The sequence below is a fragment of the Panthera onca genome, chromosome D4 (assembly GCF_046562875.1).
Source record: "Panthera onca isolate mPanOnc1 chromosome D4, mPanOnc1 haplotype 2, whole genome shotgun sequence".
In the NCBI taxonomy this organism is placed as follows: Eukaryota; Metazoa; Chordata; class Mammalia; order Carnivora; family Felidae; genus Panthera; species Panthera onca.
This window is the reverse complement of record NC_138351.1, coordinates 44016026-44038578: the sequence shown is the minus strand read 5'-3', so window position 1 is coordinate 44038578 and position 22553 is coordinate 44016026. Positions and strand designations below refer to the sequence as shown.

Genomic DNA, 22553 nt, shown 5'->3' with positions numbered 1-22553 from the left:
TGTGGCAAATTTCAGTGTTTTCCCTCCAAAATTCTAGGAATAAGGCATCTGCAACAAACACAACCACCCATGGAAAAGTACCCTTGAAACAAGGCGGGGACAGGTCTTTGGTGCTCTGGGACTTTCAAATGCATACATAAAAAAATACCTCTGCCTTTAATCATTTAGTTGAAAGGTCCCTGAATCTCATGCAGAATGGCCTTTTCGTTTTGCACTGCCTCTTCTGCACATGATGCATCATGTGGCTCCAACAGATTAGTGCTAAGAGAGAGATTTATTTTTTTTTTCTGAGTAGATAGATATACAAGCCAAACTATTATGACAACTTGATAAATGTAGCTTTTGAAAATGCTTTCTGTCGTAATAATACAACAAACAACAAGGAGGCATGCTGCCAAGCATCATCCATCAGTAGGTGAGCTGGCTGGGAACAGACAAAGCCCTGGTGTCACACTAGTTCTTCTCAATCTGCCAGAGGCTCTAATGCGGCCAAAGGAGCCAAAAGAACAGTTGGCCTAAAACCTGAATTTTCAAAGCAATTTTAAACAGACTAGGGGGTAGCGGAGGCCCAAATTTTAAAACAGTGCCATAAATCGACGCCTTGGCTTAAAAGTGTTTCTTTGGCATAGGTAACATATTTTTGTAACCTTAGTTTTATAATTCAACACTTCTTCTCTATACTAATCTCTCATTATAAAAACATTCTGAATGCTGTGCCAGCTTGGAGACCCTGGTTTATGTATACAGAGAGGGTTACTAAAACTTCATGTAGAGAACAAATTCACTATGAATGGAAATGATGTAGGTTTGGGGAAAACGTTCTGAGAAGACATGCCCTCTGGTTGTTTGATCTTCTCTCTACCATAGGGAACTAAGGAAGTCTTCTCTGTTACAGATTCTCTAGCAGCGGCTAAGCAGCTACAGAGCTGTTAAATTAAAATGTAGACCCACATGAGGATATTATAGACTGAATTTGGGAGTTTGTCTTGTGAGTGTCAAATCGGTTTATTTGCTATTATGAGTGTTTGGTATGTTCTAAATTACAACCAGAAAAATCACTGCCAATTTTTTTCCCCAAACAAGTATGATTTTACATATCTCTGTCTGTTCTTCAAAGACTGACATGTTACAACAAAGCATTGAGTTCTCACAAATATGGGCTGAGGTTATGAAAATGAGGAGTATGCCCATGCAATCAACAAAGAAAAAAGCAAGAACAATGACAATATAAACCATAATGATCATGCCCAACTTCTAATGAAGCCAGAAACTGCTCCAAGCATACTGTTCAGAAAATCTAATGAGGAAAATGTACAATAAGCAGTCTCACAGTGAAAATGAGCCCCCGTGCAGGATTTCTGGTTAGCAAGTTTTTGTATAATGCTTTCAGATTTATAGTCACTTAACACATTTATTGAGCATCAAGTCTGAACCAGTACTATGCAAGGAACTGTGAAAGATAGAAAAATGATGGCCTTTTTTGATCCTTTCAAAGTTATAATTTAGTTGGAAAACAATCTACATCCATCCACGTAAAACACACAACAGTATAATGCATAGTCAACTACTAATGGGCATGGTCTGGATACTAAATACAAAAGAAACTGGACAAAGGGACAAGCTGGTGAGAAGAAAGTACTTAAGAAGGCAATATCTTAGGTAGAATGTCCCATATGGGCCATAAGTATCCCAAGAATGTGATGGGAGAAAGGGTTACTCAAGAAACAGTCCTACAGTAGGTTCCTGGCCCTAATATTCTATTCAGCAAATTCATCCAACACTGAACTGAACACCTACTATGTGCGTGGCAGTAAAATATAAAACAAGAAAGATAAAACCTGTGCTCCTAGATGATAGTATTGGGGATACAGTGCCATACAAGAAACCATAACACATGCCAGTCTGTGTAAAGGTAATTCAAAGTGGTGTGAAGAGAAATGACTTATAAGTATATCAAAATGAGGCTGAAGACCACTGCTGAGTGTGTGATGAATTTTACTTGCTGGGCATGGGTGTGGAGGAACATTGAAGGTAAGAAGCTCATTAGAACAAGAGGCAGAGAGACAACAATGTGGTCAGTATTTTAAAGGATCAGGACAGTCCTGTAGCTGGCCAGGACTGTTTTCACTTTTAAAAAACCTATTTTTGATTTCTTTTATTTGCTTTTCTCCCCTGCAGTCTATGTTTTGATCTCTGAGCCCCAGTGCCTAGTGAAGTGCCTCGTTTATGGTTAGTACTCCATAAGCATTTCTTGAGAAGAGAAAAGAAGGAAGGAAGGAGGGAGGGAAGACAGGAGTGAAGGAAGGGTGGGTGGGTCAAAGTTAAAGAGAAGGCGTAGAACAGAAGGAAATGCTAACAGAATAATTTCAGGCCATGAAGAACTTTTGGTCTAATATTTGCTCTAAGTTGTGAACCCTGAAACCTGATTAAAATCTTTCTATAATAAAGTGAAGGTGAAAAGCATAAAAGGAAATGAAATAGCTACCAGAGGAAAGAAACTGCATTTTTTTACAGACATGTTTATTTCCACATATTTATTCTAAGTTGTATTTGTCACTGCGATGCATTTGCTCCCTCTGAAATATGCTGGGGTGTGGGGCAGGGGGATTGCTGCCCTTGGCTTGAGATCCGCTAGCAGGAAGGACATGCACTTTATTATACATACACACATGCCATAAGGTTTGCAAATGATCTTACATTTGCTCAGTAGCCAAAAGAGGCAAAGAATGAGAATAAAAACAAATGTGTTTTAGCAACATCAAGTCCAACTTTTCCATCTTCCCCATGAGGAAAATGTATATTATGAAACTCTAGGACTCTCACAACCTCACCCGATACAACCCTGGAGCTGGGAATTTATGAATTATTTTGGCTAGAGACAAAAGTTCTTCAATCCGCCCATATCACCCAGATGTCCGTTGTAAGATGGGGGCCTGGAGAATAACAACATTTTTCTTTAAAACCATTCATATTAAGAGCAGCTTTTGTTCCTCTTCCTATCTGGCAGCAAAATGGGTTTTGACTGCACATGTGGCGGAGAAAAGCTCTCTGTCTAGGGGTCACACATTCAATTTTAGAGTTGAAGGGCACCTTAGACATTCACTGAATATAAATATTTATTGAACACCTATTCTGTTCCAGGAACTGCCCACTTGACATCATAGATGCGACAAATTGAATCCCAGAAAAACTAAAAACCCAGTGCAGTGTCACCTGGCTAGAAAATAATGGGACCAAGATTCAAAATTAGTAGTTTGATAAAAAAATAAATAAATAAAAGGGATAGTCCACAAAATAGGTTAAAGACTCTCTCAGAGACAGTGAAACGCACTGTTATGAGAGCCAGGCTCCCAAACATGTGACTCTCTCACTAGGAAAAGATCCCAATCTTGACCTGTGAGTCCTACCCCAAAACCCAGAGGTAGGGATTGGTTATGCAGCTATTTAAGGTTGACATATGTAGTTATGGGTTTCAGTTGATGGTCACACATGACTATGATGTTACTTAACATTCTATACTTATTCTTTCTGTCTCCACGTAAAGCATCCTTCCCCCAATGTATGTAATTCTGGTATCCCTTGTCTTTAGCTGTTAATATCTGGTGTCCCTTTAATTTCTCTTAATCTCTTTCTCTTCTCCTTTATCATTCCCTCCTTCCTCCTTCCTTCCCACCACCTCCCTCTCCCCTAGTGGTTGAAACTAAGCAAAAACAGTTAGGGTTAGATAAACTCCTCTTTTCTGTTGCACAAATTGGACCCAAACAGAGAAATAAAAGACCTCAAGTACTATTAGGAAGCATTTCTTTCCGCATAATGATAAATGCGGAATTGAAGGTAGAAAGTTAAACTCCGCTCAATGGATAAGAAATTTAAGAAAATATAAGAAAAATTAAAGACCTCAAGTACTATTAGGAAACCTTTCTTTCCGCATAATGATAAATGTGGAATTGAAGGTAGAAAGATAAACTCCACTCAACGGATAAGAAATTTAATGAATTTGAAGGCAGGTGGATCCCAGAGAATTTGCATAAAATATCCCAGGCTCGGGGCATTAACTTAGTCATTCACTAACAACCTGGAGGCATTTTAAAGGGTCATACTTGTAAGCTTAATAATGGAATGGAAGAAAACTTCAGAAATCACTTAGTCCATTTGTCAATCTGGGCAAGGCTGACCTTAGCTATACTGACAACTGTATAACCACTCAGAAAAGTTATTCCTTTAGCTCACAATAGTACGGGGACAATCACCACTTTTACATCCTGACATGCTGGTGCCCAGGGCTTTCCTCCAATGCTGTAGATTGGGTCATTTCACAGAAACCTGAGTGAGGAATTTAAACATAAACGAATCTTTTTACCAGAAAATTCCTTCTTTTATTCATTACCCTAACTTCCAAAAAATCCCAGGGAACTGAATCATTCCACTATCATCTCCTTTAATAGAGCAGCAGGGTATTTTAAATTTATTTTTAAATTTACATCCAAGTTAGTTAGGATATAGTGCAATAATGATTTCAGGAGTAGATTCCAGTGACACATTCCCTATGTATAACACCCAGTGCTCATCCCAAAAAGGGTCTTCCTTAATGCTTCTTACCCATTTAGCCCATCCCCCCTCCCACAACCCCTCCAGTAACCTTCAGTTTGTTCTCTATATTTAAGAGGCTCTTATGTTTTGTCCCCTCCCTGTTTTTATATTATTTTTGCTTCCCTTATGTTCATCTATTTTGTATCTTCCCTTTATCATATGGGTGAAGTCACATATTTGTCTTTCTCTGACTAACTTCGCTGAGCATAATACCCTCTAGTTCCCTCCATGTACTTGCAAATGGCAAGATTTCATTCTTTTTGATTGCCTAGTAATATTCCATTGTACCACATCTTCTTTATCCATTCATTCGTCAATGGACATTTGGGCTCCTCCCATACTTTGGCTATTGTCAACAGTGAATACAACAGCAGTTTTAACACTGGTTATACATTAAAATCATTTGGTGAGCTTTTGAAAGATGTATTGATATCAGAGTTCCAGCTCTAGAGATTTGTATTTAATTGGCTTTCAGTGTATATATATATATATATATATATATACAGGTGATTCTAAAGTACAGCTAAGATTAAGAACCATTGCTACATATATATTACCTATTTACATAACTGGGAGGAAATTCTCTTCTTAAAATATTATATAACTACAATTAGTAGAAATTCAGTATAATCAGCAAAAACTTAATAATTTGTTAAATTCCCCAAAGCAGATGCTTGACTCCTGGGTCTTTTATCCTTAGTTATACCTAGCAACTTGCCTGATACATGATAGATATTCAGTGTATATTTATTTAATGAATGAATGAAAATTGAGGAGATTCACCCTTAGAAGGTTATATGTTTCTTAGAATTTACTCATTTCTTCTAGGTTACCCAATTTATTGGTATAATTGTTCATAATAGTTCCTTATGGTCCTTTTGATTTCTGAGGCATTTATTATAATGTCTTCTTGTTTATTTCTGGTTTTATTTTCATCTTTTCTCTTTTTTTCTTAGTCTAGCCAAGCATTTGTTGATCTTATCTTTTCAAAAAAAAAAAAAAAAAACAAAAAAACAACTCTTAGTTTAGTTGAATTTTTTCTATTGTTTTCCTAACCTCTATTTGATCCATTTTTTTTCTAATCTTTATTATCTTCTTTTTTTCAGGATAACTGCGGGCTTGTTTTGTTCTTTTTCTAGTTCAGACCAGTAACAAATAAGAAAATTGAATCAATAATCAAATACCTCCCAAGAAAGAAAAGCCAGGACCTAACGGTTTCACTGGTGAATTTTACTAAACATTTAAAAAATAGTAATACCAATCCTTCTTAAAGTCTTCCAAAAAGTAGGAGAGAGAACACTTCCAAATGAATCTTATAAGGCCAATATTGCTCTGAAACCACAGCCAGACAAACAAATAAACTGTAAGAAAAGAAAACTATAGGCCAATATCCCTAATGAACATGGTTGCAAAAATCATCAATACAATTCTACCCAACTGGATTCAATAGCACATTAAAAGCACTGTACCTATGACCAAGTAGGACTTATCTGTGAGGTGTAAGGGTGGTACAGCATATGCAAATCAATCAAAGTCATATATCACATTGACAGAATGAAAGATAAAGACCACATGATAAGCTCAACAGATGCAGGAAAAGGAGTGTAAAAAAAATTCAATATCTGTTCATGATTTAAAAAACACCATTAAAAATAGGTATAAAAAGAACTTACCTCAATGCAATGAAGGTCATATTTGAATAACCACAGCTAACATCATAATCAATGGGGAAAAACTGAAAACTTTTCCTTTAAGATCCAATGTAAGCAAGAATACTCGTTCTCATTACTTCTATTTAACACAGTACCAAAAGTTCTAGTCAAAGCAATTAGACAAGAAATAAAAGGCATCCAAATTAAATTGGAAAAGAATAAAATCATCTTTGCAGATGACATGATCATATATGTAGAAAAATTTAAAGATTCAACAACAACAAACTGTTAGAACTAATAAATGAATTCAGCAAAGTTTCAGGATACAAAATCAACATATAAAAATTGGTGGCTTTTCTACACATTAACAACAAACCATCTGAAAATGAAATTAAGTAAATCCCACTTACAACTGCATCAAAAATAATAAAATGCTTAGGAATAAACTTAACCAATTAGGTGAAAGACCTATACCCTGAAAACTATAAAACAATGATGAAGGAAATTAAAGAAGACATAGATAAATGGAAAGATAACCCTTGCTCACAGATTGGAAGAATTAATATTGTTAAAATGTCCATAGTACCCAAACTGGTCTACAGATTCAACACACTCCATATCAAAATCCCAATGGCATCCTTTACATAAATAGAGAAACAATCCTAAAATTTATGTGGAACTTCAAAAGATCCCAAATAGCCAATGAAATCCTGAGGCAGAAGAACAAAGCTAGAGGCATCACACTTCCTGATTCAAACTATACTGCAAAGTTATAGTAATCAAACCATTATAGTACTGCATAAAAACAGACATTTAGACCAAGAGAACAAAACAAGGAGCTCAGAAATATACCCACACATATATAGTCAACCAATCTTTGACAAGAGTGCCACAATGGTGAACTCACAATGATAGTGAAAAGATACTCTCTTCAATAAATGGCATTAGGAAAACTGGTTATCTACATGCACAAGAATAAAATTGGACCCTTATTCTCACGGTGAATTAAAAAAAAAAAAAAAAAACTAACTCAAAATGGATGAAAGACTTAACTATAAGACCTGGAACGATAAAATTTCTAAAAGAAAAGAGGGAAAAAACTTTTGACATTGGTGTTGGCAACGATTTTTGATCATGACACCAAAACTGCCTATAACAAAAGCAAAAATAGGTAAGTGGGACTAGATGAAACTAAAAAGCTTCTGTACACCAAAGGAAATGATCAACAAAGTTAAAAGGCAATCTATTAATTGCCTTGGATTGGAGAAGTTACTTGCAAACCATATATCTGATAAAGGGTTAATATCTAAAATATATTAGAGACTCTTACAACACAATTGTGAAAAAACAAATAATCCAATCAAAAAATGGGCAACAAACCTGAATTGACATTTCTTAAAAGAAGAAATACAAATGGACAACAGGTACATGAAAAGGTGCCCAACATCACCAATCATCAGGGAAGTGAAAATCAAAACCATAATGAGATATCTGCTCATACCTGTTAGAATGGCTATTATCAAAAAGACAAAAGTAACAAGTGTTGGCAAGGACATAAAGAAAAGGGAACCTTTGTACACTGTTGGTAGGAACAGAAAATGGTAAAACTATTATATAACAGTATGGAGGGTCCTCAAAAAATTAAAAATATAACTACTATATGATCTAGCAATATCACTTCTGAGTATATATATCCAAAGGATATGAAATCTGGAATTTGAAAAGATATCTGCACCCATTTTCACTGCAGCATTATTCATAATAGTGAAGACATGGGAACCATCTAAATGTCCACTGGCAGAGGGATGGGTGAAGAAAATGTGGTATATACATACAATGGAATATTATTTAGTCTTAACAAGAAGGAAGTCCTGCCATTTGTGACATCATGGAAGAATCTGGTGGACATTATGCTAAGTGAAATAAGCCAGACAAAAAAAGACAAACACTGAATGATCTCACTTATAAGTGGAATCTAAAATAGTTAAAGTCATAAAAGCAGAGAGTAAGTATAATGGTGTTTTGCCAGGAGCAGGAGAGAAGGGAAAATGAGGAGATGTTAGTTAAAGGGTACAAAGTTTCTGTTATGCAAGATGAATCACTTTGGGAAATCTAATGTACAGTATGGTGATGATAGTTAACAATACTGTATTGTATGCTTGAAAGTTGAAACAGGGTATCTCTTAAATCTTCTCAACACATATGCACTATGTAACTATGTACATATACACAATATGTAACTATATTGGATATAGTTGGATAAATTATTTAGCTTCATGGTAGTGATCCTTCCACAATATATAAATACATTGAAACAGTAAGTTGTATACCTTAAATATATGTAGTTTTTACATGTCAAAGATATCCCTATAAAGCAGTTTAAATAAAAAAAAGAAAATTGAAAAGAAATAATGACTTCACAAGGGCTATTGAACTAGCCAAATAAAGAATTTTTAAATAAACAGAAAAAGACAGCCAAGAATTATAAATTCCCAGCATGGCTAGTAAAGGTTATGGACACCAAACACATTTCCAACCATTTTTTATTCTAATAAACAGGGTTATGGGATAAAACGGTTCCAAACATTCAGTCTTTCGACTTACTCTCCTCCCGAAAGGAGATCAGAGCTTAGGGGTGCAGGGGAGGACCACATCCCTCTAAGATATATGACCTGGACTATTAGAAGTCCTGGTAACACATTTAGACTAGGCTTTAACCCAGAAAGTAAAAGGAAGGCAACCACAAACTCTTAAACATCCTAAAATGTGAAATCTTTCCTAACACAATGAAAAGACTTCCTCATATAAATGACAGAGTAGTCAGACCCATTCTGAACTTGTATATCTTTCTTTTAAACAAAAACTCAAGCATTTCCAATGAAAACAAGACTGATAACATATAACACCAGATGAAGAATAACAGATAAATCTTGCTTTGGGGTTCACTTTAGCTGAAAGTTCTAAAATATCTTAAAACAGGTCCTATGAAACTTAATTGGATGTTTTGATAAAGATGAAATGACTTTAAAGGGAAAAAATATTTGTTTAAGAAGTCAAATCTTAATGTTAAAATTTTTCTTTTGGTATTTATTATTATATGGCGTAGAAATTACTTGCTAACTAAAGCTTATATTGCTGTAGTATCAATATTTTTATGGGAGAAAAACTGTGTTTGCAATTAAAAAATCTGAAGAGTTAGCTTAATTTCACTTAGCACAATTATTATGAAATGACAAGTTTGAATGATCTTTCCAATTACTGTGAGATAAGACTCCTTGAGGATGTTTATTTTAATTTTTCTGTATTTATATTGACAACATTCTGGCAGCCACATTCCTTTGGAACAATATAATCTTTTTTTAGGCACCTCCACAGTGTGATGATTTTATGTCTTGTTCATCTAGTAATTTTATTCAGCTCCAAAAAATTCTATTCAACTAAAGAATTCAATGCAAAATTTATTAACTTTAAAAAATGCTTTCATCCTTTATAAGTAAGGCTTTTGAAAAAAATTTTTTGTTATTATTTTTGCTACTTGATTACATATAGGTATGACAAGCCCTTCATTTAATCAGTTGGGATTTAACAAAATATTCTTACTCTTAATGTATTAATCTATTAATCCATACTATTTATTAGTCTGGAGATTAATTGGCCTTGCAGAAGATAAAAAATGTCACAAAAGACCTTTAAGTCTTCTTCAGGCATCAATATAAAGGTTGACACCACACTTAAGAGCATCCAGCTATCTGACTCATTGCCATTTCAAATGAACTGCAGTTTACCTCTTTGACCTTGATTTTGGCACAGACCTAATACAGTGGTACATATGACGTTACACAGTCATTCTTAAGTGCCTTATGCATCTGGAACTCCTTATGGGAAAAGTTAAATTAACCGGCTGAAGACAAAGCTAGAACTCTCAGAGACAGATCTTTAGTATCAAATTTAAAACTATATGCTTAAGTAATTTAGGTCGAAGAAGGATAGTTTCCACTAAACAACACACAATCCTAGATAAATGAGAAAAACACATTTGTTAAAAATATTACTTCAGAATATCTAATGGAGGATGTGAAGAACTGGACAGAAGCAGCAGCTTCTCAAGGTAGTTGGTACATTGTCTAATTCACCTGAAATGAAGAGCCATCATAAAGTACAAGTATGCATAGTCCATTTTCTAATTAGAAAAAAAAAATAAGAGCAGACGTTATGATGCAAAAATCAAAGCAGACTTAGTGATGCAAGATTAGCAATAGTTGTATTATCAGAGTTGCTCAATGAAACCTAACATAATCTTACAGAAATTAGTAAATGTTGTAGAAAAAAAGTTTATACGGTGCCTTCCCTTATTGCTCAAACCAGAGTTGCAAGTAAAGGCAATTATCAATAGTCTAATATCAGAAATTGGGAAAATGAAGCACTGCTTACTTTCTGTGAGCCTAGAAAAAGAATGGGGGAGAAGGCAAAGGAAGGATTCTGCTCAGTATCTCCCTGGGTCAGGGCATTTTCTCCAGCACCAAGCACTGCCAGTGAGAAGGATGAGTTTTATACTTAATGCTTATTTATATTTTCACCCTGCTTTCCCTCCACTGATTTTTATTTTCCTGCATTCTTCAAAAGATCACTCAGAGAAGATGTTCTCAAACTCATAAAGTTAACCAAGCCTCTTCCCAGTCTCCCCGTCCATCACAGAACATAATTAACTCCAGAAGTTGAGTAGTTGTCATTTATTCCATAAAATCTGAGTATTTTAGCTCCTTTTTACAGTTCTATCATATTTGGAACAGAGTAATTATTAGCTGACAGACTTAAAAATATCAGAGCTAAAAGTGAGAACAGGACTGGAAAATCAGTGTGGAAAATTAATTCAGCAGGTCAATGGGATTCATTTAGGCTGAATTTGAGTGCTTACCGTTAGACTACAACACACATTCCAGTTACTTGTTGGGCCTCTAAGGACATATACATTCATAACCTGTGATCTTTCTCAAGAGTATAAGGTGCCCACATTAAATGTGGAGTGGAGATGAGAGAAAACCCGTTAAGTTCATTAGCCATTAAAAAATGAACAAGAGGGGCGCCTGGGTGGCTCAGTCGGTTGAGCGTCTGACTTCGGCTCAGGTCATGATCTCACAGTCCGTGAGTTCAAGCCCCGCGTCAGGCTCTGTGCTGACAGCTCAGAGCCTGGAGCCTGCTTCAGATTCTGTGTCTCCCTCTCTCTCTGACCCTCCCCCATTCATGCTCTGTCCCTCTCTGTCTCAAAAATAAATATACACTAAAAAAAATTAAAAAAAAAAAGAACAAGAGGGCCACAGATAACCACTCATGGTAGGTTGGTGGTCCTGCCCCTCTCCCCATTGTTTTAGCTTCTTCTCCAGCCTAGTATTAGTTTACCTAACGTATTTTTTTCAATATTTGAAAGTCAAATAGGGACATATAGTCTATATGTTTATCATTTTCGATTTTACATTTTACTTTTCCAATTCATTATGAGTAGATGATAGATGATATCTTCTATAGTATCTTAATAAAATCCTAACAATTGGAGCCTTAATTTACAAGGTGACTAAACTGGTAAGTGTGAATTTCACATAACTGATGTTATATGATATTATAATATATTAGATGCTTTGCCGAATGACAGAGTTCTACCTGTGATTGTACTTATCCCTGAAGTTGCTTGTCAGTCTCTTACTCCATACAAGATTCTCACAATGTAGCATTCACATCAATGAGCCAGTATGAAAGTTCCCATACACTCCTTACCAGCTTTGTGAGACACATGCTTTGGCTCACCTCTATAGCATAGTCAAGCACGGTAATTCGAGAAAACTGTATAATAGGAACATTTCAAATCTGTACATTTTGGCTTTACTGATGTATGTTTGTTATCAGTTATATCTTGCAGTGCTATCGCCATGCAGTATCATGTAGTACAGATGTAGGGAGGTTTTTTTTTTTTTTTTTTTTTTTTTTCAACGTTTTTTATTTATTTTTGGGACAGAGAGAGACAGAGCATGAACGGGGGAGGGGCAGAGAGAGAGGGAGACACAGAATCGGAAACAGGCTCCAGGCTCCGAGCCATCAGCCCAGAGCCTGACGCGGGGCTCGAACTCACGGACCGCGAGATCGTGACCTGGCTGAAGTCGGACGCTTAACCGACTGCGCCACCCAGGCGCCCCTGTAGGGAGGTTTTGATATTTGAGACTAAGAGAAGAGGTGAATCATAAAAATGAAAGGTCTAGTTTTTTCTGGTCAGCTCGGGGACCTAGTTTGTTATGACACTGGCCTCCAAAGATGACAAACAAACTTGCTAGTGGATGTCATCCAATAGCTCCATCTTCCGAGTAGAACCAAACACCGTAATGGCTAAGTAACATAATTAATCCGGTTTCTTGCAAGATATGCCCTTTGGCCAGGTTTCCCAGGGTACACCATTTCCATTAGGATCTGCCTGGAACCAAAATGGTCTCTAGTTATGATGGATTCAGTGAAGGAAAATCTATCTGTCAGACCATGTGCGGGACTGGGGGGCACAGAAAAGAGTAAGACGTTGAAACCCCTGATTTCAAGAAATTCTCTCATTAGAGTAAGCTGACATTTTTCTGAACTTGTATCTCACCCTTTGTGCTGTTTCATTATGAAAAGTCTAGAAGAATCAGCAGATATATATAGATAGATATTTTCTTCTTCTGTTCCATGTTCTATAGTATATAGTAATTTTGATCAAACCTCTTACTTGTCACATGTAACACTCTTCACTGTCAAATAAAAATCTCTCATTAAAAATATTACTATTGTACTTTGTATTTTATAGTTTGAAGAAAAATCTAGTCATAGACCACACAGATCAAGAAACAGTTCTTACTTATTATTATTTGAAGTAGACTGCCATTTTAATGCCTCAGGCCTTTACTTTCAGCTTAGAAACCATTAGCCACTCTCCACCTTCACCACTGCTCTCATTCCCATGCCAGGTTCCCAAGAAGTTTCTGTTTTCCAAACCTCCTTATATGCAAACTTCATCATTCATTGAACTGAATAATCTCAGGAAACTTCCAGACATCTAAGAAACCCAAACCAATATATCACTTATTTGCAAAGTGCTTGATAACATTGGAATCCAACATAAACTTAATATGTTGTTAATGTTAATATTGTTGCTATTCTTGTCACTAAAATTTAAGGGGATCCAAAAAGTGCCATATATTATGGTCCATTTCTACTTATAAATCAACCTTCTAGTTCTAATATGAAAATAGACAACATTTCCTCTGTAAATGAGATAAATTCTATATCACTTATCATATAAGAGTATATAAATAACCTAGCTGGAGATGCACATATTTAATTCTTTGTACCTTTCTTCCATCCAGATTTGTGTGCAACAAAATGGTCTTAATAACCCCAACCACAAAAGTATGCATTGAACCTACTACATATGGGCCTTACAAACTCCCTACCATCTGGGATGCAGGACTTACTTGTTGCTGAGGCAGCGTCTCAGAGAGTAGGAGGCCCCTCCACCACAGGTGCGTGAGCATTCACTCCATGGGCCCCAAGCGTCCCACAAGCCATCTCGGTCCTCCTCAGAGCGTGCTGTCCTGGAGCTCTGTGAGGAAAAAGAGAATGGTCAGTATCATGTCCCCAGTGAACCCTGAAACATGTGTCCTAAAGTGTGGGCCTTTTTTATGTCTGAATATGATAGCCTTGCTGGAGATGAAAACATTTATTAGATTCTTTCCAGTTGAATAATGTGTTTGGGGAGAGGACTATTTGAGTTTAGAGACCCTGGGCCATGACTGAAAGGAACAAGGGATCTGCATAATGGAGCAAATAGAAAGGGGGGCAAGAATAAGGAATCTGGGTGAGGGGAAGTTAAATTGAAGTCACATTTTGCACTGAAGTCATGATTTTGCCCTGGGTTCATAAGTCTACTCATCTACTACCTCTTTGTGAAAACAGAGAAACTTCTCTCAGAGATGCTTCTGCTCTGAGAAGCTTGTAATGTGCATATCAGCATTACCTTCCAAAATTTAACATTTTATACAATTGACAATTTTTTTAATCGAGCAACATCATTTCCAGATTTCAGACTTGTTAATTACAACAACTGCATGAAGTAACTTCAGTAATGCAGGGATTGCCTCTTGACAAATAGATCTGCTTGTTACTGAAAGGCTTCCTAGTGAAATCTGTACCTACTGTATAGAAAATTGGTATATGCGGGTCTCCATGTTGAACTTCACATTTCTCATAAGAGTCAAAGATAAAATATGTGCCATAGTTCATAGAATAATCTCTAGAGTTAGAAATTGCCTGGGTTTGATATGGATTTTACCAGGTGTCCCTGAACAATTAAATTACCACCTGCCTACACTAAAATTTCCCTTTCTATAAAATGGGGATAATATTATAACCATGACACTACATGCACACACACACACACACACACACACACACACATACACACTATAGAAGAAGCTAAGTTAAATGAACTTAGCCTAGGATAAGTTTCAGAGTAAAGCACTAATAAATATTACCAATAATTACATTATGATAAATTGAGAATGTCATATATACATAATAATACAGTTGTATTAATAATAATATACGTAATAATACAGTTGTATTAGTCTGCTTAAGCTGCCATAACAAAATACCAGACTGGGTGGCTTAAAAAACAAAAATTTATTTTCTCATAGTTCTAGAAGCTGAAAGTCAGAGAACAGGGTGCCAGCATGGGTAGCTGCTGGTGTGAGCTTTTCCCTTGGGTTGCAGAAGGCAGCCTTCTTACTGTGTGCTCACACGACCTCCACTTTGTATGAGCATGGACAGACAGAGAGAAGACAGAGTAGCTCTCTGGTATCTCTTCTTCTAAGGACATGAATCCCATCATGAGAGACCCCTTTCATGACCTTATCTAAACTGATTATCTCCCAAAGGCCTCATCTCCATATACCATCACATTGGGGGTTAGGACTTCAATGTATGAACTGCGGTGCAGGGCACAATTCAATCCATAGCAACAGTTCTACAAATAGCTAATGTGAACTGAGGCCAAATTATTTTACTGAGTAAATCAAACACAATATTCAAACATTACAGATGGTATCTTCTCGGGGCTGCTTGGGTGGCTTAGTTGGCTAAGCCTCCGACTTCGGCTCAGGTCATGATTTCACGGTTCCTGAGTTTGAGCTCTGCATCAGGCTCTCTGTTGTCAGTGCACAGCCCACTTCAGAACCTCTGTCTCCCTCTCTCTCTCTGTACCCGCCCACCTCTCTCTCAAAAATAAACTAACATTAACAAAAAGATGGTATCTTCTTATATCAATCAAGGACATACTTCCGAAAAAAATTAAAATTTCAAATTTAAATTTGGAAAAAACAAACCTGAAAGAAAATAGGCATGTTAGACAATATGACAATGTCACCTTCAGTTTTGTCTCTGAAGAGAGAGCACAGGGGATGTGGAATGCTGGGAAAGGTTGAGATGTGAAGGCAACAGGAAGGTAACCTCTTACAAAGCATTGTGGGACATTGAGATAATGTAAATGAGGTCACCAGTGTATATGAGGTCTACAATGATAACTCAGATTGTTGTTGCTGTTGTTATTATTTTTATTTTTAATTACTTTCTCATGCCCTACCTAGTTATACCCAAGGTTATATGATCCACACAAGAGGGGCTCCTGAAAAAGAAGAGAACATCCTCTAGCCCTTCAGAAAACTGTTTATTTTGTAGTAATGAGCTTCTTTGTAGATCAGTTGCTATGGGGCTCTGTTGTCACACTGATGACTCCTTGGACCTTTTAAATGTTTTTTTAGTTTTTTTTTTTTTATTTGAGAGAGAGAGAGTGAGCACATGTGAGTGGGGAGGAGGGGAAGAAGGGAAGAGAGAGAGAGAATCCTAAGCAGGCTCCACATTTAGCACAGAACCTGACCTGGGGCTCGATCCCACAACTCTGTGATCATGACCTGAACTGAAATCAAGAGTTGGAAGCTCAAACTGACTGAGCCATCGAGGTGCCCCTCCTTGGGCCTTTTAAAATCTGGACAAGTTAAGTCAGAAACCTCACCTCAGAGTGTTGTATCAAGGCTTACATAAGTGATGGAAGCTTTATTTAAATTCATAAATCATTTGCAAAGGGCTAGCACAGGCTAGCATAGTAGTAAAGAGAAGGGACTGAAGGACCTACTCAACCTGGAGTAGAAGCCTGGCTCCAGAGCTTCTTAGCTGTGACCTCCTTATCCTTCAGTCTTGTAATCAGAAAATAAGGATAATAAACACTAGTATTGTGAGAATTAAAATAATTAAATATAAAAATCACGTAAGGTTGTAACAACCCAAATGTCCATCAGTGGATGAATGGATAACTGGAATGTGATGTACACACACAACAAAATATTATCCAGCCTTAAAGGGATGGAAATTCTGACCCATGCTACAACATGAACGAACACTGAAGATATCATACTAAGAGAAATAAGGCAGATACAAAAGGACAAATATTGTGTGGTTCCACTTAGATGAGGTGTGTGGAGTAGCCAGATCCATAGAGACAGAAAGTAGAATGGTGGTTGCCAGGGGTAGGGGGACAGGAGGAATGGGCAATTATTTTTAATGAGTACAGAGTTCCAGCTCGGGAAAATGAAGAGATTTCTGGAGATGGATTGTGGTGATGGTTGTACAACGGCGTGAATATACTTCATGTCACTGAACAGTATACTTAAGCATGATTAAAATGGTAAATTTTATAAATTTTATCACAATAATATATACATACACTAAGCATTAACTGCTTTTATTGATACTATTTATTGTTACCATAATTTATAAACATAGATGTACTCTGAAAGGTTACAGGAGATACTCTGGGAAGGTACTAGTGCGTTTTCCTGCTGAGTTTAGTGGAGACTCTAGACTCTTAAGGCATCATCTCCCTGAAAACTCTGACTTTCCCACAGCAGAACCTTCCAGCCACCTGCCATATTACAGTTGCCTGGTGATATGATCTGTCAGTAGTTAGAGGCTCCTCTAAAATGTGGAATAGAATGGGTAACAGAAACACACTGGTTACCCCAAAGTATGTTCTTTCTAAAGGAAGCATTTACTGAGCTCCAAAGCCTGGTTTTTAGGATTAATAAAATCAACCTCTAATCAAGGCAATATGGGGCACTCTGTTTCCAGAGCTTAATTAAATACTGAAGGAAAAAATACTCTTTGGCAATGAAGTATACATTGTCCATACACCCATTAAATTCATTCTTCAGATTTTTGAACAGTTTACTGTGCATCTTCTGGCTCCCTTTTAGTTTTCTCTGTATGACTGGAAGAAGTTCTGTTGAGAGAGTTATGGTATTTGCTGGATGCGGTAATGACTTGTGTGACAAACATACATTTGTACAATACCATGTCCCTCATTTTATTCAAATTAAATAAGTTTGAGATGAAAAGCAAAATCACAAATGCTAGGATTCATGAAATAATTAAGAGCAAGATGAGTGATTACAAATTATGATACCATCCAGTTACTACAACCGAAAAAAATAAATACACACACGGTATTCACATGTGAACTCCATTTCCGTGTGAGATAAGAACACCAGAAGGCCAAATCCTTGGGAGGTTTCCCTCTGGCTGCTCTCTGGATAAGCTGTTTTGGAAATAATATATAGTTGAGAATTTGTTTTTCTAGAGAAGTAAATTGTTCCAAACTCTGTGCTAAAGTTGTTTGGTATTTTTCACGTACCTTCTCCATCTAAAGTGAGGTTGTATCTTACCTCATCACAAGTTACAAGTTTCAGCACAACTAGACATAGGAAGAGCCCACAGTGCTCTGAAAGAGATCACACGCAGACTCAGAAGCAAGTCATGGGCCTTTTTTCTCAAACTGAAACCATCTCCAAGGTGTCTTTTAGCAAGTGGAATAAACATAATTCATGTCAACTGAATCAATGTTTAATGTTAGAGACAGTAAAGTGATTTTCCCCCTCTTTTACTGTGCCAGATTTTTACATCTATAACCAGAAATGACAATTCAGCAATGCCTTTCGGGTCATTTAAGACCTACCAGCATTTGCTTATTATGGTTTTTAAGAAGGCCTTCAGTATAAACAACTTTTGTGCCTGGTCCAGATGGGACTCAAGCTTATTTTCTCTTATTTTGAAATGTGCATTCCTCTCCACAGTAGCATTTTGTTTTTAAAGTGTTAGCTTTGAGTTGCATCTAGCAAGAGAAAATGAGGCAAAAATAATAAGGTCTAGATAATGAGTTGCCTAAAAGCAACGATGATTGCTTCTGAAACCAAAATTCTAAGCTTTTAAAATATACCCCAGTTGGGGCGCCTGGGTGGCTCAGTCGGTTAAGCATCCAACTTCGGCTCAGGTCATGATCTCGCGGTCCATGAGTTCGAGCCCCGCGTCGGGCTCTGTGCTGACAGCTCAGAGCCTGGAGCCTGTTTCAGATTCTGTGTCTCCCTCTCTCTGACCCTCCCCCGTTCATGCTCTGTCTCTCCCTGTCTCAAAAATAAATAAAACGTTAAAAAAAATTTAAAATATACCCCAGTCAATGCTTTCCAATTTGATTTCTGTCACATAAGTGTAGTATTTCAATCTCAGTATCTCAGGAGCAAGATCATGGATGCTGTGAAACACAGTGACCAAGGGATTACCCATGACCCCACTTCGGGGAATTGCAGCAACAGTGTCAGGTGAGATGATGGTCATTTACTATGAATTGACTGAGAACTGAAGAATGGCTACTAAATTCTGTATTTAAGCCAGTGTTTCACCAGTGGACTTATCCGAAATGGTCAATACTGCGTCTGATATTAAACTTGAGGGAAAAGTCCATTACAAATCCTATCTTTTTTGTAGCACTTATTTTACTTTGTAGTTGTTGGATGGGTTAAAATGGACAATCAGCACTTTTTTTGAGCCAACATTTCAGAAATCCAGTGAACACTGAGAGAAAAAAGGACTGAGTTTTGGTTCTATAATTTTGAAAATTGAGTATTTGCCTTGAGTTATTCAATTTAGAAAAAGACTAGCTATTTCTAGATCTTTGATGCCACATGATGACCTTTGAATGTAACATTGATGACGACTCTTAAATCAACTACTTTCTTGTAAGAAAATTCAGCAATCGATTCCCCGGGCCCATCCACCCATTGTTCTGTCCAGTTAAGAGGTGCCAAGCCTCAGTCAATGACAACGGCATGGAAGGCAGGCTGTGGCCACAGATCATCATATACGTCCTAGGAATATTAGAAGAGGATTAGAATAGCTTCCATAAATTCATCAACCTCAGGATGGTGTCATTTCCTCATCATTGCTGGTTTCCCTAAATGTGGTTTTCACCTGATAGTTTTGTGGTTGATTTCAGAGCCAATGCTTTAAGATCAATAACCAAGTCCCAGGTGAACAGCTTTAAACCTGAAAGCTATAAGTAGTTAAGCAGTTGGAGTAATCACATAAAGTAAGAGTTCCCTGCATCTCACCATCTAATAGATGAACCTTAGAATGACCACCTATGTACCACTTTATCCAGAAGCCTTTTCACCGGACAGGTTATCAGGGACTTATGAACAATGTTGTAGGGTGAAGCACAAATTAGCAATCAAAAGACTCTGGAGTTCTGAGGATGTCTGGGTGGCTCAGTCGGCCAACTGCCGGACTCGGTTTTGGCTCAGGTCATGATCTCGCAGTTCATGATTCCAAGCCCTGCAATGGGCTCCGTACTAACAGTGTGGAGCCTGCTTCAAATTCTCTCGCTCTCTCTCTCTCTCTCTCTCTCTGCCCCTCCCCTGCTCATGCTGTCTCTCTCTCTCTCTCTCTCTCTCTCTCTCTCAAAATAAATAAACTTAAAAAAAAATTTTAAAGACTCTGGAGTTCTATTAATATATATACAGAGGCCTTGGAAAATATTTTTTTCTAAACATTGTAATAAGAGGTCAAGCTGTATGGAACTAAATAAAAATGGAAATAGGTCCTGAGGAAATGGGTGATAGGTTTTTGTAAACTTAAGTTTACAAAAGTTATATAACAGATGAAGTTACATTATAAGCGAAGTGTTTTTCAAAATCAACAGATCTTCAAATGTAGCAAAGTGGGTTATGGGATGAGGCAAAGAGCCCTTCTTACTATTTCAAGATCAGCAAAAAGTCACCTGAGTCTCTGGTTTTCCTCTCCTCTGCGACAGCATTTAGCTTAAGCCATCTGGAGCTGTGCATGTGACTGTACAAATGGATGTCACATCCTTCTAAATTAAAAAGAGGGGCAGCCCCCCCAGTGATGAGAGGACCATTTTTCTGTGGTGAGCCCATGCAAAATGGAGAAGTCTATACACGGAAACATCCTGTCCACGTACCAAGCTTTGGAAATGAATCTGCGGATTCCATTTTTAACTCCTCTATACATATCAGGTCTCTCTAAATCTTATCTAATCTTTGGCTTCTTTAATAATTTGGAATACTGGTTCTGCCACCAACTTTACATGGTAGGGGTTGTGATTCCCTGATCTGAGAGCTTATAGATATTAAGCTGTAACTGGGCTCTTGTAAAAGTCCATTAGCTTTTTGATGTACTTTCTTAAAAAGCAGAGCGTGTGGATACTGAGGCATGCGCTTTCCCAGATATTTGCTGCTGGCTTTACTTAGGAAATTCAGATCATCTGGTTCTTATCATAGCTGCACTGCTGGGGGATATGATGAACTGCCAGTGACACAGTGCACAGTCTTTCAGAGGCCACTGCATGAAGTCTGTCCCTTGCTACCGAGGAGAAAAGTCAGTTCACGTGGTGTAAAAGCTATGCAGACCTCGGAAAGACTTTTGGGTACCTGTCTTCCTCTTTCTTCCACTGTGCACGTGCGCTCATGGGCACACCCCTTTCACATTCCTATGAGGGCACCTAATTGTACCTAAGCCTGGAGGGTTACTGGTGAGGGAAAAATGCTGGCTGGGATTTATTAAGTACCTATGTGCCAGGAAGTATGCCAGAATTTACCCAAATTATCGTATTTAATCCTCCCATTGAGCCATGTCAGTTTGCATTTTTCCCCCTTATTTTACTAACAAGTAAATTGAGGCTTAGAGAGGTTGAACAACCTCTATCATTGTGTAGAAGAAAGAACATGGCTGTGGGTCTCAGACAGACTTTACTAGTCGTATATTGGTCAACTTGCCTTCAGCACATTGTCAGATCTCTTTGAGCAGAGTTTCTTCATCTGTAAAAGGGCAACATTGATACTTCTCTTACTAGGGTGACTGTGAAGGCTAACCAAGAGAATGTACACAAAGTACTGGATATAGTTTCTGACATGTTAGTGTTAATTATTTCATCTCTGCCACAAATATACACATCGCTCCCCTGACAAGTCACACAGTCAGTACCTGATCCAGCCAGGCTTTACACCTGTTATCTGACCACCTTTTGTTCTGCCTAGCCTCACATTCTGACCTTCCTTTCCATTTTTAAACAGTGTCTCTCAGTACATAAAAAAAAATTTTTTTATAGAATGACAAGAACTAATGTTGCTTTTCTTTTAAAAAATTATTATGTCCTCAGAATTGTTTCTCAATCTTGGAATAACAGCTTGGAGATAGAATTAAGACAGCTTCGTTACTTTTTAGGAAACAAAAACCTGACTCTGCTCGATGTCAAATGCTTCAGTGCGATTTTCATTTCAGAGCTATGGTAACTTGATTTTTTTTGTATTCTATCCAAGGACAAGACCAGATTACAGCTCATCTAAGAAACTGCTGCAGAAACCCCTGGGCATTTTGGAGAGCTCCACCCGAACACAATTTCACAGCCAGCTGAATTAAAATCAATAATTGCTGATTTGAGCAAAGATCAGTATTCAGGAAATTTGCAACTGGTCATTGAGTGTTTTGAATCAGCTCATCTCAAGAAAAAGCATAGTAAAATATTCTATCACTGTTGGTTTCTATTACTTTAAAAGCATAAACTTAGCAAATAGAAATGCTCTGCTTTGTTTTAATACTCTGCTTTGTTTAATACATGTACATACATGTACATGTGTGTATATATCTATATAATAGAATATTATGTATGTGTATATTATATCTATATTATATATCTATAATAAATAGATTATATATACATAAGATTATATATAGATATATAGTATCTATTATCCACATTATATATAATATATACTATATAGTATATATTGTAGATATATAATATAGATATGATATATAGTATATATTATAGAAATATAATATAGATATAATATATAGTATATATTATAGGTAAATAATATATATATAATACATATCTAT

The 22553-nt window shown here is 36.9% G+C and overlaps 1 protein-coding gene across 6 annotated transcripts in view; it reads right to left on the bottom strand.

The window, feature by feature from the left end:
* The window catches only part of ADAMTSL1 (ADAMTS like 1), an 881240-nt gene that overhangs the window by 331022 nt on the left and 527665 nt on the right, over window positions 1-22553 (bottom strand). For all 6 annotated transcript variants that reach the window (XM_078436766.2, XM_078436765.2, XM_078436763.2 and 3 more), the window contains one exon: window positions 13730-13857. In XM_078436766.2, the coding sequence (XP_078292892.2) occupies window positions 13730-13857 (128 nt within the window). The remainder of the gene's footprint in view (window positions 1-13729; window positions 13858-22553) is intronic.